The sequence below is a fragment of the Stomoxys calcitrans genome, chromosome 1 (assembly GCF_963082655.1).
Source record: "Stomoxys calcitrans chromosome 1, idStoCalc2.1, whole genome shotgun sequence".
Classification (NCBI taxonomy): Eukaryota; Metazoa; Arthropoda; class Insecta; order Diptera; family Muscidae; genus Stomoxys; species Stomoxys calcitrans.
The window spans coordinates 249,913,148-249,932,419 of NC_081552.1; the positions used below are offsets into that span (position 1 = coordinate 249,913,148).

At 39.9% G+C, this 19,272-nt stretch overlaps 1 protein-coding gene across 1 annotated transcript in view; it reads left to right on the top strand.

Annotated features, from left to right (window-relative positions):
• LOC106094057 (integral membrane protein GPR155) overlaps positions 1-16,959 on the top strand; it is a 78,363-nt gene extending 61,404 nt beyond the window's left edge. Inside the window, exons 3-14 of the mRNA XM_059363635.1 lie at positions 2,932-3,071; positions 3,148-3,476; positions 3,541-3,706; positions 4,111-4,350; positions 4,414-4,605; positions 7,960-8,113; positions 8,460-8,552; positions 8,617-8,986; positions 13,373-13,577; positions 13,641-13,816; positions 13,883-14,008; positions 16,221-16,959. Coding sequence (XP_059219618.1) covers positions 2,932-3,071; positions 3,148-3,476; positions 3,541-3,706; positions 4,111-4,350; positions 4,414-4,605; positions 7,960-8,113; positions 8,460-8,552; positions 8,617-8,986; positions 13,373-13,577; positions 13,641-13,816; positions 13,883-14,008; positions 16,221-16,422 — 2,393 coding nt within the window. The 3' untranslated portion in view covers positions 16,423-16,959. The remainder of the gene's footprint in view (positions 1-2,931; positions 3,072-3,147; positions 3,477-3,540; positions 3,707-4,110; positions 4,351-4,413; positions 4,606-7,959; positions 8,114-8,459; positions 8,553-8,616; positions 8,987-13,372; positions 13,578-13,640; positions 13,817-13,882; positions 14,009-16,220) is intronic.
• The last annotated feature ends 2,313 nt before the right edge of the window (positions 16,960-19,272 follow it).

A 19,272-nucleotide genomic window follows, 5' to 3' on the forward strand; every position in this document is an offset into this window, starting at 1 on the left:
AATATTTCGAGGTGTTATAAACGGAATGACTAGATTAGTATATACCCCCATCCTACGGTTGTGGGTATAAAAAGTGTCCTGCTATTGGAGCTACAATATATCAGGTTATGGGTCCATTTGGACCATTGTCGAAAATCCAGCCAAATAGGATAAGAATGTGCCCAAGTAGTAAAATCGGAAGATCGGTTTGTATGGGAGCTATATCAGGGCCAATTCAGACCATATTTGACACGTATGCTCACGGTCATTAAAGAAGTCCTTGTACAAAATTTAGCGCATAACAATTACGCCCTCTATAGTCACAAGCATTTTAACCGGGGGATGGGTTTATATGGGAGCTATATCAGGTTGTGAACCGACTTAGACCATATTTGGCATAGTTGTTGGAAGTCATAACAAAACACCTCATACAAAACACTACAATTTGGTCCAGATCGGTCCAGATTTGAATATAGCTGCCATATAGCCGATCTCTCGATTTGAGGTTTTGGGCCCATAGAAGACGCATTTATTGGCCGATGTCGCCGAAATTTGGGACAATGAGTTAAGTTATGCCCCTCGACATAAATCTGCATTTCGGCCTAGATCGATCAAAATTTGGATATAACTGCCATATAGACCGATCTCTCGATTTAGGGTTTTGGGCCCATAAAAGGCGCATTTAATGTCCGATTTCGCCGAAAGTTGGGACAGTGAGTTGTGCTAAGCCCCTCGACAATCTATTTTAATTTGACTCAGATCGGTCCAGATTTGGGTATATCTGCCATATAGACCGGGGGATGGGTTTATATGGGAGCTATATCAGGTTGTGAACCGACTTAGACCATATTTGGCATAGTTGTTGGAAGTCATAACAAAACACCTCATACAAAACACCACAATTTGGTCCAGATCGGTCCAGATTTGAATATAGCTGCCATATAGCCGATCTCTCGATTTAAGGTTTTGGGCCCATAGAAGACGCATTTATTGGCCGATGTCGTGGAAATTTGGGACAATGAGTTAAGTTAAGCCCCTCGACATAAATCTGCATTTCGGCCTAGATCGATCAAAATTTGGATATAGCTGCCATATAGACCGATCTCTCGATTTAGGGTTTTGGGCCCATAAAAGGCGCATTTAATGTCCGATTTCGCCGAAAGTTGGGACAGTGAGTTATGCTGGGCCCCTCGACAATCTACTTTAATTTGACTCAGATTGGTCCAGATTTGGGTATATCTGCCATATAGACCGATCTCTCGATTTTAGGTTTTGGACCCATAAAAGGCGCAGTTATTGTCCGATTTTGTCAAAATCTGCTACATTCTTCTTCAATTTGGCCCAGATCGGTCCAGATTTGAATATAGCTGTCATATAGCCGATCTCTCGATTTTAGGATTTGAGCCCATAAAAGACGCATTTATTGTCCGATATCGCGGAAATTTGAGACAATGAGTTTAGTTAAGCCCCTTGACATATTTCTGCATTTCGGCCTAGATCGATCAAGATTTGGATATAGCTGCCATATAGCCGATCTCTCGATTTAAGGGTTTGAGCCCATAAAAGACGCATTTATTGCCCGATGTCGCCGAAATTTGGGACAGTGAGTTGTGTTGGGCCCTTCGATATATTCCTGCATTTCGGCCTAAATCGATCAAGATTTGAATATAGCTGCCATTTAGACCGATCTCTCGATTTAGGGTTTTGGGCCCATAAAAGGCGCATTTGTTGTCCGATTTCGCCGAAATTTGGGACAGTGAGTTTTGTTAGGCTCTCCGACATTTTTCTGCACCTCGGCCCAAATCGGTCCTGATTTGGATATAGCTGCCATATAGACCGATATCTCGATTTAAAGTCTTGGCCCCGCATTTATAATCCGATTGCGCTGAAATTTGAAGCTTTTCGACATCCGTGTCGTATATGGTTCAGATCGGTTTATTTTTAGATATAACTACTGATAAGATGAATATTTTGTTATACACAATTGAACAATGACTTGTACTTATTAGTGTTTGGTCCAAATCGGAACATATTTCGATATAGCTGCTATGGGGCATAAGGTATGCATTTTTCAACGAAAGGTGGTTTATGTATATACCCGAGGTGCTGGGTATCTAAAGTTCCGAACATAACGCCTTTTTACTTTTTTTTTTTGAAAATATTAAAGAAAATCAGTTAATAGTGCTCTGTTAATCACTTAACATAGCTCTGTTAAATTGTCAGGTTTGTGTCTTGGCTATGCTATATTCAAATTTATCTTCACGGACATTAGATCGACTCAGAATCACTTTCTGATTCGATTTAGCTATGTCCGTCTGTCTGTCTGCTCGTCTGTCCATGTTAATTTATGTACAAACTACAGGTTGCTATTTTTATCCCATCATCTTGAAATTTGGCTGATGCATTTTTTTTGGCCTATAGACGAAGTTTATTGAAATTGGATTTGGATATAGCTCCCATATATATGTTCGTACGATTTGTTTTAATATTGCAATAGAGTGCTCATTTGTAAACCGATTCTATTGAAATTTGACAGGAAGGATTTGCTGTTGATTTTCGATATTTTTGGTGAATTTCGTAGAAATCGGTTCAGATTTAGACATAGCTCCCATATATATGTTCGTTCGATTTTGAGAAATATTCCAATAAAAAGCTCTTTGGTCAACCTTTGTTATTACAGTTTGAGCATATTTGGTCGAAATTTGATACGGATTGTTTAATAAACCATCTGAAAACATCCGCCGCGGTCCTTCAAAATTGGTTCAGAATTAGAAATTGCTCCCACTTTGTACTTGTAGGGTAGGTGCGAGGTCGGCACCGATAACCCTCAATTTGACTTAAGATAGTCAAGTGCTATTTGAAATAGAAATCGCAATGAAATTTCATTGTTTTTGATTTATTTACTTAACTGTCTTGTAAACATGAAAATAATTTACTGTCTTATGTTCACAGTCATGGCTCTATATCAAGAAGTGCATCCTGAGTATGCTTCATATTTGTATTTAATGGCTCCCATATCATTGGCCATTTTAAATCCGATTGGCTTAATTTTAATGGAAATTGCAAAAATCGCTAAAAGCAAAACAGAACAGGTGAGTAGGTTTAGAAAATTGGCTCATTATGCCAATGCCACTTGATCCACATATATTTCTTGCCATCCAACTATAGATCCAGAATCCACCCTTGTGCCCTGAGACTTGTCCATCCGAACAAATGGCCAAACGCAATCGCTGCTTAAACGAAAAAACTTTACTGGTATTGAATACCATAAAGTCTTTGTTTTTCAACCCTCTGCTCATGATGACGGTCTTGGGTGTTGCTGGCTCGTTTATTTTTGCTAATGGCCTTCCTGAAATGGTGGCCAGTGTTTTGCGAGTCTTTGGTCAATCGTTTTCGGCGACAGCTTTATTTTTATTGGGTTTGAAAATTGTTGGCCAAGGCAATACATTGAAAGGTTCAGAATTCTTGTTGCCCGGAATTTTGATTTTGGTGAAAATGTAAGTGTCTTGAAAGAAAGTTTTGACAAAGGAACTAATTTTATTAGTATTTATCTTTTTTCAGTTTGGTTTTGCCTTTAGTTTGCCGTCAGACAGTAAATATCATGCAAGCTGGTACCGATTTCAATGACACCACCGAGTTGAGCACATTTGGTTTTCTCTATGGAACCTTTCCTGCAGCCCCAGGAGCATTTGTTATTGCATCACAGTACAACATTGAAGTGGAATTGGTAAGAAATCTTTAATGTGCATTTCAATAACGCGTATAATGTTTAAACCTTTGTGCATTGAAGCTATTGGGTTGCCCAAAGAGTAATTGCGGATTTTTTAAAAGAAAGTAAATGCATTTTTAATAAAATTCAGAATGAACTTTAATCAAATATACTTTTTTACACTTTTTTTCTAAAGCAAGCTAAAAGTAACAGCTGATAACTGACAGAAGAGAGAATGCAATTACAGAGTCACAAGCTGTGAAAAAATTTGTCAACGCCGACTATATGAAAAATCCGCAATTACTTTTTGGGCAACCCAATAATTGAAGCAAAACCATACAAAAATTTAAAGAAGTGTTTTGCTTTAGAATCATTTTTTGTGGTCGAATTATAGTTTAGCATCGAATTCTTTCCATTTCCAGATCGCCAAAAGCATGGTCCTGTGTACCTTCATCTCTGCTCCTTTAATGTTTATTTCCGCTAAAATGATTTCTCTCACAAATCTTAATCCAATTGATTATCTACACGAATTGGATGCATTTTCCTTCGATATCAGTGTGGCTGGTTTGGCAGCTTGCATTTGGATGTTGTTGCTATTGATAAGCACCAAACGTTTCAAAAGAATGCCTCATCGCATAACTTTCTGTTTAGTATTATCACAGGTAAGTCATGTAGTTTTCACGTTTGCTAAATCCTTTTTTATGGGTTTTTCTTTTTTCTTCCAGTTAATGTGCTGTGTGGGAGTGATATTGTGGTCCAAATTGGAACATCATCAGAAATGGCCCTTATTAATACAATTTTTCCTTTTCAACATTGGCACATACAGTAGTCGCTTATGGACTGGTATATTAGCTATAACCCTGCTATTTTTGCAGTGTCGCAGTTTATGTTTTGTATTGAAATTATGGCCGTATATGGTAAGTTTGATATTTCAGGGTTTGACATTGGGATTGGTGCGTTGTCCTCATTATCGCTATGGACAGTTGCAAAAACAGCCTCAACTTGGGGAGGCCACCTTAGCTCAGGGTTAGCTTGTCCGCCTATGAAGTTGAACGCTTATGTTCGAATCTTGGCTAGAACATCAGACAAATTTTGCAGCGGTAGTTATCTCCTCCTAATGCTGGCGGAGTTTGGGAGGTACTATACCATTTGGTATGGAGCCATGTAAAACCTTCTCCCCAAAGAGGTGGCACACCGTTCGGACTCGGCTATAAAAATGACGTCCTCATCATTGAGCTTAAACTTGAATCGGACAGCACTCATTGATATGCGAGGAGTTTGCCCCTTAATGTTTATGGGCAAATATGCAGATAGAACTCATACAACACATAATTTTGATAATAGTGGAGCTTACTTGGCGTATCGCTGAAGTGAGGATTCCACACTCAACAGATCAGCCACTTTTTTTGTATTTAGTTAACAAGGTTTCTTTTTCTGCAAACCAACAAGCAAACATGAGAAATAGAGAGACTGAACATAGCCCGAATGCATTGTGGAGTCTGCAATAAAAACAAGTAAAAAGGCATTAAGTTCGGCCGGGCCGAACTATGGATACCCACCACCAAGGGTATATGTGTAAACCCCATTTCGTCACAATCCGATGAAAATTGGATAACTTAAGCACCCCAAATTCGGCACGGACATTGAGTGGTCTAATATATTGGGTTTGCCCAAAAAGTAATTGCGGATTTTTCATATAGTCGGCGTTGACAAATTTGTTCACAGCTTGTGACTCTGTAATTGCATTCTCTCTTCTGTCAGTTATCAGCTGTTACTTTTAGCTTGCTTTAGAAAAAAAGTGTAAAAAAGTATATTTGATTAAAGTTCATTCTGAATTTTATTAAAAATGCATTTACTTTCTTTATAAAAAATCCGCAATTACTTTTTGGGCAACCCAATATATGTCACTGTTCAATTTTGTAGAACAAAATATTGGTCTAAACCACCGATTTGAACCATATTAAAGTTCGGTTCGGATGTTGGGAGGCTTAAAACTGCGCACTATTCCAAATTTCAGCGAAATCGGTTAAAAAATAAAGCTTTTATAGGCTTCAGTCCCCTTATCGCAGATCGGTTTATATGGAAGATATATTTAAATATAGTCCGATCAGAACCATATTTAGGTCGGATGTTGGGAGACTTAAAACTACGCAGTTTTTTAGTTTTTTTAGGGCCCAATTATCTCATTGATCTTTCACACAGTACGCTCGAGAGTATCTTGTATGCGATGGGGAGGAGACTTATTCCTCTGTAGTTGGCACATTCCGTCTTGTCTCCTTTCTTGTGTACGGGACATAGTATGCTGAGGTTCCAATCATCGGGTATGCGTTCTTCTAGCCAGATTGCGCAGATAAACTGCCTCCTGTCGCCTCCGGCCTTAAATAGTTCAGCGGGTAACCCGTCGGCTCCTGCTGCCTTGTTGTTCTTTAGTCAGGTCACTGCCACCTGGACCTCATTCTGACTAGGAGGTAAACCTTCTCTACCACCATCAGGGATTGGTTCTGCGGTATCCTCTTCGCCGCCAGCATCGGGCACTATCAGTTGGGTAAAATGTTCTTTCCATATCCTCAACATGTTGTCTGTGTCAGTTACCAGATTTTCTTCTTTGTCTCTGCAAGAGGATGTGCCTGCACCAAAGCCATCGGTTTGGTGTTTAATTCTTTGTTAGAATTTCCGGACTTTATTCTGACTCCTGTACATCTCAATTCGCTTGCACTCACGTCTTTCCATTTCCTTTTTCTTTCTGCGGAATAGACGTTTCTCCTCTCTTCTTTTTCTCCCCAATCCTCTCCTTCATCTGGCGCGTTGCTACTGATTGCAGAGTTGCTCTATATGCCGCATTCTTGGCTTCAGTAGCATCTCGACACTCTTGGTCGTACCATGGGTTTTTTGGAGGAGGCTTCCGGTACCCAAGTACGGATTTCGCGGCATTTTCCATGGAATGGGCAATAGTTTGCCACTGCGCCCCATTATATCATCGGAACAAGGAGTGCTTTCATCAAGCAGTGGGGGCCAGTCGAGTGGAGTATGCCGCTGCCATTTGTTGTGTCTGCAGCTTTTCAATGTCCAGCTTCCGTGCAGCGTCGGATCGTACTTTCCTCGCCATGTTTAAACGGGTGCGAATCTTTGCTGCAACAAGGTAATGATCCGTATATATATTCGCTCCACGGATCGATCATACATCTAACATGCTGGATGAATGCCCTTCATCTATCACAACGTGATCAATTTGTTTTCTCGTGTTTTGATCGGGTGACAGCCATGTGGCTTTGTGGATATTTTTATGTTGAAATCTGGTGCTACTACGAAATCTATCAGTCTCAACCCATTACTGGACGTTATCTCGTGGAGGCTAAACTTTCCGACTGTTGTACCAAAAATGTCTTCCTTTCCTATTTTCGCATTAAAATCTCCCAGAACGATTTTAATATCATGGGCGGGGCAGCGGTCATATTCTCTCTCTAGGCGTTCGTAGAAAATATCCTTGGTCTGCTCGTCTTTGTCTTCCGTCGGGGCATGGGCACAAAGAATGTTGAAGAATTTGGCTTTTATGCGGATTGTGGCTAGTCTCTCCACCGGAGTAAAGCTGCAGATTAGGTGTGTCAGTCTCCGACTAACCACAAATCCGAAGCCAAATTCATGCCTCGTGTTATGGCAGCTATGGTAAATTTCATCACCGTTTGGTGTTGTAGTGACGCCATTCCCAGTCCATCGCACTTCCTGTAAGGCGGTAATATCTGCCTTGTACTTCTCTAATACATCCGCCAGCGCGTATACTGCACCTTCTCTATAAAGAGTGCGGACATTTCAGGTGTAGATCCGCAAATCATGGTCCTTTTTTCGTTTGCGTTGGTCGTCAACGTTGGGGGGGGGGGGTCCATTTTTACTATTCCTTTGTTTTTCATAGTAGTTCTATTTTTTCCGGGGGCGGGTTACTGACCCAGCGCCCCAACCGCATGGGTTTGTGGGATTGCATGTATCCTTCGTTGTGGCGAGCTGCTTGCTCCAAGATCCGACGCTCGCCGCCAGCCGCCCCTAACCTTCGAACAGACGCTGATGTTGGCCATTGGATATTTGAAGGCGCCAATAACTCGCCTTGTCATCTCGAGTATCATTGGCACTCAGTATTTGATTATGAGCCAGTGCCACCTGACCCCTCATCGAGACTCTCCTCTCGAAAAAAAATTTTCATCTTAAATTCATAAAAGTTCATTTTTATTGTAAATAGCTTCTTTATCTTAAAGTTCACATTCAATTCATATGCTTTGCAGATTGTTTTTGCTTGGGGTGTCCCAACATTGATATCCGGCCTTTTGGTAGCATTCGACAGCAACGTTATGTCGGGAGAAAAGCACAACCCCAGCTTTCAGTATGGAAATGCCCAGGCAGCTATATCGGTATTCCTGTTGGTGATGTGTTTCATAGGTAAAGAAGTATTCATTCAAAAAAATGTTACCTGTTAATACAACGATCATGATGAGAAAATTATTTGTTGAAGAGTTATTGACTAAAATTTCCACTTTATTCGATTGTTGTCAAACTTGAGAATAATTTCTTTGATCATAACATTCCAGACATGTTAAGTTCTTTGAGGTTATATCTAAGGAGTTCTCTTTAAGTTTTCAACAATTAAAAAAAAACTGGTCTATTTAGCTCCAAAATGATGTACAAATAAAGTTTTCAATCTGAAGGATAGTCCATATTTTGGAAAACCCTTTTAAAGTTGTATGCCTTTGTTTAAAAAATTTCAAATATTTTTACTTCTTTGCAGTAACTGTTGGCTGTTTGGTTATGCACCAGCGTTACAAGAAACGCTATGAGAAATATTTGACCTATGCACGTGAGCTATCAAATCCAGAATCAGGTAGATTGCAATTTTGTACTTCTTTACAAAGCCTTTGACTAACTTTTTGCTCATTTTTTTTAAGAAAACTCCGACTTGCAATCCACCATATCAACAGCAAATCTTTTATCATCCAGTGGCAATGTGCACCAAAGACGTCGTTATGCCTCATATTCTTCATCTGATGACGATGAAATGCTACCAAATACCGTGGGTGTAGGAAGTGGTAATGCTGCTGGAAGTGGTTGTAATAGCTCAACTGCTGCCAATGCTGGAGTCAGTAATGAGGGTGGTTGTGGCAATGGTAATTGTTGCTCATCGAGTACCACAACTAGTCCGGCAACCACAGTGGTGGTGGATATTGAAGATCTGCTGAATAAACGTAATTTGGAGCAAAATAAAAAGGATTCCAAGGATAGTGATATAACAGCAGCAGATGAACAATTAGATGAACAGTAAGTTTGTTATGGAGAAAAAAATGTTTTTATATATTGGGTTGCCCAAAAAGTAATTGCGGATTTATATTTGGTTGAAGTTCATTCTAAGTTTTATTAAAAATGCATTTACTTTCTTTTAAAAAATCCGCAATTACTTTTTGGGCAACCCAATAAAACAAGTAAAAGCGTGCTAAGTTCGGCCGGGCCGCATCTTATATACCCTCCAACATGGATCGCATTTGTCGAGTTCTTTTTCCGGCGTCTCTTCTTAGGCAAAAAAAGGATAAGCTGCTGTTAGAGAGGTATCACGATATGGTCCGGTACGGAGACCTGTGTAAAATGTCAGCCAATTCGAGTAAGAATTTGGGGGCTCAAGAAGTAAAATAGAGAGATCGATTTATATGGGAGCTGTATCAGGCTATAGACCGATTCAGACCATAATAAAGATGTATGTTCATGGTCAAGAGAGGATCCGTCGTACAAAATTTCAGGAAAATCGAATAATAATTGCGACTTCTGGAGTCTCTAGAAGTCAAGGTCCCAGATCGGTTTATATGGCAGCTATATCAGGTTATGAACCGATTTGAACCTTATTCGGCACAGTTGTTGAAAGTCATAAAAAAATACTTCATGCAAAATTTCAGCCAAATCGAATAAGAATTGCGCCCTCTAGAGGCTCAAGAAGTCAAGACCCAATATCGGTTTATATGTCAGCTATATCAGGTTATGGACCGATTTGAACCATACTTGGCACAATTGTTGGATATCATAACAAAACACGTCATGCAAAATTTCATTCCAATCGGATAAGAATTGCGCCCTCTAGAGGCTCAAGAAGTCAAGATCCCAGATCGGTTTATATGGCAGCTATATCAGGTTATGCACCGATTTGAACCATACTTGGCGGAGTTGTTGGATATCATAACAAAACACGTCGTGCAAAATTTCATTCCAATCGGATAAGAATTGCGCACTATAGAGGCTCAAGAAGTCAAGGCCCAAGATCGGTTTATATGACAGCTATATCAGGTTATAGACCGATTTGAACCATACTTGGCACAATTTTTGGATATCATAACAAAACACGTCGTGCAAAATTTCATTCCAATCGGTTAAGAATTGCGCCCTCTAGAGGCTCAAGAAGTCAAGACCCAAGATCGGTTTATATGGCAGCCATATCAAAACATGGACCGATATGGCCCATTTTCTATCCCAACCGACCTACACTAATAAGAATTATTTGTGCAAAAAATGCAAGCGGCTAGCCTTACTCCTTCGAAAGTTAGCGTGCTTTCGACAGACAGACGGACGTACGGATGGATGGACAGACGGACGGACATGGCTAGATCGACATAAAATGTCACGACGATCAAGAATATATATACTTTATGGGTCTCAGACTAATATTTCGAGTAGTTACAAACAGAATGACGAAATTATTATACCCCCATCCTATGGTGGAGGGTATACAAATATAAACAACACTGTATAAAAAGTAGTGGATAGTAAGTATAAGGAAACTGAATTGGAAGTGACACACTCAGGAGCGTACTGAGAAGGCTCACAGATGTTGGGCACTGTGTAGACGGGACGTAGGCTCGAAATGGGGCCTGAATCGGAGGATAGTTCATAGGCTCTACAGGAGCGTGATTAGAACAATACATAGTTACGCCTCAGTAGTTTGGTGGACTGCCATGGAGAAAAAGTGCAACATAAGGACCATACAATAGGTTCAGAGAACATGTTGTCTTGGCATAGGCCGAGCGATGAGGACCACGCCCACTAGAGCACTGGAGACTATTCTAGATTTGCGACCCATTGACTTACAGATTTATTTGGGAGACAGCCACTGCGGCTATGAGACTTAAGGCAATGGGAGAATGAATTGAGAATGGGAGCAGCTCATACCATCGCGGTATAGTCGAGGCGACGATAAGAAACCTGAAAGGAAGGGAAGAGGTTTCCGATCGGATACCTGGGATGAACCTTGAAGTCGAGTGTGAGGCACTGCTGCCATCGGCACAGTCTTGGATTGACGGAACCCAAGTATTGCCATCTGGAAAATCATGTAACACGGATGGATGAAAGCTAGGGGACAAAGTGGGCCTGGGGGTTTACATTGAGAACCAGGGACTAATATATGTTTAAGACTGCCTGACCATAATACGGTCCTGCAGGCGGCGATCCGGGCGACCACGGAATGCGTCAAGTGGTGTGGTGCTAACGCGAGGACGTCGAGTGTAAACATCTTTACCGACAGTAAAAGATGTTTACAAGACATCTTTACCGACAGTAAAATTGCCAAGGGCAATAACAACCAGGACGGTAAGGTCACGAACAGTCTTGCAGTGTAAGAAGGAGATTAACGCCTTCTCTGAGGATGGCAAAATCCGCATTGTTTGGGTGCCGGGCCATTACGGAGTAAGGGGAAATGAAAAGGCAGACGATTTGGCGGTGAAGGCCAGAGGACTGCCGTCAATAAATTTGGTTGACCCGAAATCTTTCGGGTCGACACAGTCCGAGTTAAGCAAGTGAGCGACGAATGCGCATGCAACATTGTGGAACAGCGAAACGGTCGGTGAAAATCCTATGGGGGGATCCAGAACGTGAGAAGACGAGGTTGTTACTGAAAGGAAACAAGAAGGAGATCAGTGTAGCTATTGGTATCATAACGGGACACATAGGGACTTTGAGCCCACTTATGTAAAATCGGTGCGGTAAATGATAGCATGTGTAGGGCATGCGGGGAAGATGATGAGACGTTGGAGCATTTTCTATGTCATTGCCCGGCTTTCGCGTCTAACCGATACCGGTACTTAGTTGGGGACACACAATACCAGACTTGAACCAACTAAAGGGAGTGGTATTGAAAACAATTAAGGAATTTGTAAGTAGTACGGAATTTCCTAACTTAAAATTTTCTTTTTATACCCTACACCACTACTGTGGTTCAGGGTATTATATTGGGTTGCCCAAAAAGTAATTGCGGATTTTTCATATAGTCGGCGTTGACAAATTTTGCACAGCTTGTGACTCTGTAATTGCATTCTTTCTTCTGTCAGTTATCAGCTGTTACTTTTAGCTTGCTTTAGAAAAAAAGTGTAAAAAAAGTATATTTGATTAAAGTTCATTCTAAGTTTTATTAAAAATGCATTTACTTTCTTTTAAAAAATCCGCAATTACTTTTTGGGCAACCCAATAACTTAGTGAATTAGTTTATAACACTCAAAAGGATGAGAGATAGACCCATTGATAAGTATACCGATCCACTCAGATCGGTTTTCATCCGATCGTCTTAAAATTTGGTACAGACATGTTTTTCGGCCTAGAGACGAAGCCTATTGAAATTGGAAAAAATCAGTTCAGATCTGGATATAGCTCCCATATATATGTTCGTCCGATTTTCAGTAATAATGCAATAAAATGGTCATTTGTTACCCGATTCTCTCGAAATTTGGCAGGAAGGATTTTTTTACGACTCTCGACATTACTGGTGAATTTCATGGAAATCGGTTCAGATTTAGATATAGCTCTCATATATATATAACGGCCGATTTTCACTCCTAGAGCCACTGCAAGCACATTTATTGACCAATCTTGCCAAAATATTGCACAACGCTTTCCTTGACGACTACCACAATATACATAGAGTGTGGTCAAAATCGGTTCAGATTTAGATATAGCTCTCATATATGTATGTCCGTTCGATTTGCAGTAATAATGCAATAAAATGGTCATTTGTAAACCGATTCTGTCGAAATTTTTCTTATGACTCTAAATATAACTGGTGAATTTCATAGAAATCGGCCCAGATTTAGATATAGCTGCCATATATGTATATGGCCAGATTTTCTCTCCAAGAGCCACTGCAAGCGCATTGTTTGACAAAACTTTGCACAACGCTTCCCATGACGACTACTGCATTATCTGAGAAGTTTTTCTCGAAATCGCTTCAGAAGTAGATATTGCTTCCATATATATGTTCGTCAGATTTTGGGTAATTTGCCATAATGTTGTCATTTGTCAACCGTAGTTTTTACAGTTTGAACATATTTGCTCGCCGAGGTCCATCAAAATTGGTTGGATATAGGTCCTACATTTTACTTATAGGGTAGGTGTAGGGTATTATACAGTCGGCACCGCCCGACTTTTGCCCTTCCTTACTGGTTTAGAGGTTACTTTATAGTTTTTAGAGCGCACAACAAGCCAATTACTGGTTTAGGTGTATGTCCATAGTGGCATGGGGCGGATTAATATCTGCACCTTCTTTTAAACCTAACCTAACCTAAGTATAAGTGTATAAACTTATAAATAACAAAATACTTGTATTAATATTTTCTTATATTCTAAAATGTTTACAACATTTACATCTTGCAACTTTCTTCCTATGCCTATCTGTTTCAGTAATCATGATGTTCGGGCCGGCCTTTGTAGTCCCTCGTTCAATTGTGGGGCTAGTACCTCACGAAATTGCCAGTCGATTATTGAACGCTATGAGGATCAAACACGTCGTGATCTGGAGCCTCTAGAACAAGCCAATGATGGAGATGAACATCAAACTCTCAAACATATTGTGTTACTGATCATATTGCTTTGCTCAATGTTTGTGGTGAGTACAACATTAAAAGAAACAAATCCCTGCATGGCAATTAACTTTTTTATGTTTTTCCAGGGATTGGCAGTATCCATATGGACCTTGGTTATGGAAGGCATGTCTGGAATTTATTTGGAATTAAGTTTTCTCGATGCTTTTTTGAATTTTGGTCAAAGTTTAATTGTAATGGCTGTGTTTATAGGAGATACAGGAGAGTTACTACAACCTTTGGTTAAAGTGTGGCGAAAAATATGGTGAGCTTAACGCGGCAAGAACAATTAGAAAGCAAGAATGGATGATACTAATTTTCTATATTTTAGGTATGGTGCTAATATTGTTACATTACCACACTGGTCACAGGTTAGCCAAGAGACAAAGCATATATGCGAACAATTCAGAACTCATCATCTGGAGAATTGCAAAAAGGATATTGCAAAAGATCGAAGGTAAGCTTTGGTTTGTCTTCTAAGACCCTCAATATCTAGCTAAGACAGTTTGTTTGTCAAAGAAATGGTAAAACAGCCTAAAGACTATTACTCGATGTAGACTGTTCCAGCCTGTGTGGTGCTCCCGTGCTGGGACCTATCCTTTGTTGCACGGGATAATTATGAGCACCACTCAGGCTGGATCTTTGAGGTCCGATCTGTGTGGTGTATATGGTTATCATGAGAAGCTTAGTTGGAAGCAATCGAGCGACTTCACAGGTTGTGGATAGTGGAATGCTCCACTTGGAGTAGCTGCAACTGCAGTCCCGGACAATCAGCGGCATCGAGCGGAGAGTCTCAGTAAAAGGCGGCCGGCACTGGCTCTTGCATACATAAACTGAGTGCCTTTGATACTTGATATGACAAGGCGAGTTATTGACGCCTTTAAATAACCAATAGCCACCTTGTTCCCGCGGCGATCGGTCCTTTGGACCGGATCGAGCTAGCTCACATACAGGAGTTTGACGAGGATCGCCAGCCCCACATGAAAATGGGGCTACAACAACAAATGTTCAGGGGCGAATTTGCAAATTTCTGTGATGTATAACCCTTGTTTCAAAATGCCTTTAATCGGCGTTCTTCAAATACAATCCCATGGGAGCCGCTACCGCATTGCCCCGATGAAAACCTTTATCGGCAAGGGCTGCCGCCATTTTTGGCTTGAACGTCTCAACAAGTCAACCACTCGGGGTTCGTCATGGCATTTCGTGTATGGCCCCATGTAAACTTAGCCACCCAATATTTTATGGTTGAAAACGAAGGTACCGACTCCGCAAAGCCTTAAATCGAGAGGTCGGTCTATATGGCAGCTATATCCAAATCTAGACCGATCTGTGCCACATTGCAGAAGTATGTCGAGGGGCTTAACTTAACTCACTGTCCCAAATTTCAGCGACATTGGACAATAAATGCGCCTTTTGTGGGTTCAAAGCTTTAAATCGAGAGATCAGTCTATATGGCAGCTATATCCAAATCTGGACCGATGTGAACCAAATTGAAGAAGGATGTCGAAGAGCCTAACACAACTCACTGTCCCAAATTTCAGCAAAATCGGACAATAAATGCGTCTTTAATGGGCCCAAGGCCTTAAATCGAGAGGTCGGTCTATATGGCAGCTATATCCAAATCTGGACCGATCTGTGCCATATTGCAGAAGTATGTCGAGGGGCTTAACTTAACTCACTGTCTCAAATTTCGGCGAAATCGGAAAATAAATGCGCCTTAAATGGGCCCAAAGCCTTAAATCGAGAGATCGGTCTGTTATGGTAGCTACATTCAAATCTGAGCCGATCCGAGCCAAATTGAAGAAAAATGTCGAGTGATCTTACACAACTCACTGTCCTAAATTTCAGCAAAATCTGATAATAAATGTGGCTTTTATGGACCTAAATCCCTAAATCGGCGGATCGGTCTATGTGACAACTATATCCAAATCTGGACCAATATGGGCCAAATTAAAGATGGAAGTCGAAGGGCCTAACATAACCCACTGTCCTAAATTTCATCAAAATCGGATAATAAATGTGGCTTTTCTGGGCCTAAGACCCTAAATCGGTGGATCGGTCTAAATGGGGGCTATATCAAGATATAGTCCGATATAGCCCATTTTCGAACTTTGCCTACTTATGCACAGAAAAATCTGTGCAAAGTTTCAGCTCAATATCTCTTTTTTTAATGGCTGTAGCGTGATTTCAACAGGCAGACAGACGGACATGCCTAGATCGTCTTAGATTTTTACGCTGATCAAGAATATATATACTTTATAGGTGTTACCACTACCGCCATCTATATATCAGATCGGCTACTCTTGGAACCACCTACGTATATAACAACAATAATCTCTTAAATTGTTTCTATTGGTTGCCCAAAAAGTAATTGCGGATTTTTTAAAAGAAAGTAAATGCATTTTTAATAAAACTTAGAAAAAACTTTAATCAAATATACTTTTTTTCTAAAGCAAGCTAAAAGTAACAGCTGATAACTGACAGAAAAAAGAATGCAATTACAGAGTCACAAGCTGTGAAAAAATTTGTCAACGCCGACTATATGAAAAATCCGCAATTACTTTTTGGGCAACCCAATAGATAAGATTTTCCATAATTATTAAAAAAAAACTTTTATTTTATTTATTTTTTTTATTATTTTTAAATAATTGCTGTTGTTTTTTTTCCAGATGGCGCATTAAAACCTATCGCAAAGTATTCTACGGTTGCGAATTTGTTGATTGGCTCATTGAGGTGGGCTTGTCCAAGGATCGCATGGAAGCCGTTCATTATGCCAAACATTTGGTTAATGGTCGAGTCCTGCGTCACATTAACAATGTTTATCATTTTGAGGATAAACAATTACTGTACAATTTCTGCAGCCGAATGTAAAGTCGAAAAAAAAGAAGAAGAAGAGAAATGTGTCACAAAACTTCTCTTTTTTTTTGGCGATTTGAAGTTTATGTCTATGTTTTAAAGCTGTGATTTGTTTTCTTTTTATGTTTTTAATAGAATTTAGTTCAATTTTAGTTATTTCTTAAGCGATAGGTTTTGAAAACTACTACAACGTATTTGTCTACGTTCGAACACAAATAGCAGGGGATAAAAGCATTGAGGAGGCATTTTAGGATTAATGTTTTTTTTAAATAGTTTCAATTTTTTTTAAAGTTAAAGTCTCAAAATTTATGAAGCTAGGGTTGTTATGACCCTTTTTTTAATTCAGGTATATTTTGAAAAAAAAAAAAAAAAATTTATATTTAAAAAAGTATTTAGTGTCAAGTCACTGTTTCAGTTTTTTGTTCTTGTTTTACGAATTTATGAATTTGCTTTTCCTTTTATGAACTATTGGGTTGCCCAACAAGTAATTGCGGATTTTTTAAAAGAAAGTAAATACATTTTTAATAAAACTTAGAATGAATTTTAATCAAATATACTTTTTTTACACTTTTTTCTAAAGCAAGCTAAAAGTAACAGCTGATAACTGACAGAAGAAAGAATGCAATTACAGAGTCACAAGCTGTGAAAAAATTTGTCAACGCCGACTATATGAAAAATCCGCAATTACTTTTTGGGCAACCCATATATGCATATTTTGTTCATATTATCTTTTTAGGATTTTGAAATTTAAGGCAATTAAATATTTCATCCAATTGGTTTAATAAGGCGAATAAAGTGTTAAATTCAAAAAAAGGAAAGGGGACCCTAGGTATTCTGATCTTATTTTATGATTAATCTAAATTTATACGATGCCAAGCTAAATTTTATGCCAAGCTCATTCGAATGTTATTTAGATAATATTTTGTTCATTTTTTCTACACACCAATTTCATCATGATTACTCGACTAGGATTACAAGGTGGCTGCATAGAATCAGACTCAAATGCAAATTTTGAATGTTCCACTAAGGAACCGGGACAAACTTCTCACATTTCAATGAGTGCATTTCGATTTAGGTTTAAGCTCAATGGCAACGGGCCTTCTTTTTATAGCCGAGTCCCAACGGCGAACGGCAGTGCGACACCTCTTTGGAGAGAAGTTTTTATATGGCATAGTACCTCACAAATGTAGCCAGCCTTGCAAATGCAAATTTTGCCCATGAACATTCCACTAAGAAACAGGGGCAAACTTCTCACATTTCAATGAGTGCATTTCGAGTTAAGTTTAAGCTCAATGGCAAGGGGCCTCCTTTTTATAGCCGAGTCCCAATGGCGAACGGCTGTGCGACACCTCTTTGGAGAGAAGTTTTTACATGGCATAGTACCTCACAAATGTTGCCAGCCTTGCAAATGCAAATTTTACCCATGAACATAGAAGGGGAAAACCATCGCTGAGAATTTTTTTCTGATGGTCTCGCCAGGATTCGAACCCAGTCGTTCAGCGTCATAGGCGGACATGCTAATCCCTGTGCTACGATATGCTCCAATAGAATCAGACTCACTGGGACTTCTTTGTCCATTGTGACCTAACCGAAGCCAACTCGCAAGTCATTTTTAAAATTGTCATTCATATTGGTCCCATTGGTATACATGCTCAATAAAGGGAATTTTGGTAGTATTATAGGTCACATTCGTACTATATAACACTATCATTACTACTATATATCACTTCTGGGGTTTCGGTTTGGCATGGTTTTGGATGAACGTTTATGCCTTTTCAAACAGCACACAAAATACTGCCAAGATATTTCCATAAAAAAATATATCACCCATATAAACCGATGATTCGAATTGACTTCTTGAGCCAACAAACCTCGGGTTTTGCCCATCTCACCCTTAAACAATGCTGAATATAGACATGTATGGTCTATAAGTAGTTATAGCCCTGTATGAACTCATCCTGCGTCTTGATCCTAAAGTTTAGATTGAATGGATAGCCCATCATAAAAATGAATATGGCACCAGCCTGGCCCACTGCGACACCCAAACAAGAAAGGAAGTGTAGGTGAGAATCTTTACCTTCTCACCTACACCTACACCTACTTCTCACAAAGTCCCAAGATTAGACCTAGATACAAGATAGGGAGATGAAGAAATATGAGAAGATAGTAGGGAGCAGGTGCCTGTTTTGCACACCCACACGTATATGCATACCCAGAGTGTTCCAACCAGTGCTCCTACGCATCTTCATATGCCTGACCGCGTGTGTTGGATCTCTTCGAACCCAACTGACCCTTAAACTATGCTGAATATAGACATGTATGGTCTATAAGTAGTTATAGCCCTGTATGAACTCATCCTGCGTCTTGATCCTAAAGTTAAGATTGAATGGATAGCCCATCATAAAAATGAATATGGCACCAGCCTGGCCCACTGCGACACCCAAACAAGAAAGGAAGTGTAGGTGAGAATCTTTACCTTCTCACCTACACCTACACCTACTTCTCACAAAGTCCCAAGATTAGACCTAAAGACGAGATAGGGAGATAGGCTCCTGTTTTACACACCCACACGTATATGCATACCCAGAGTGTGTCAACCAGTGCTCCTGCGCATCTTCATATGCATCACCGCGTGTGTTGGATCCCTTCGAACACATGGTAACCATTTCGTCTTATCCAGACACTTCTGCAATATCATCTGGATCGGTGAAAATCGGTCTCACCAATGTGGGAAGCTTGTGCCCCTGTAGACCCGGATATGATTTCGACTATTTTATCCTCATCAAGACAGCTTTCAAAGTAATCATTAATAGGGCATTCCCGGGGCTTAGTCCGGTTATAACTGCTGTGGCTCTTAAAAAAGGC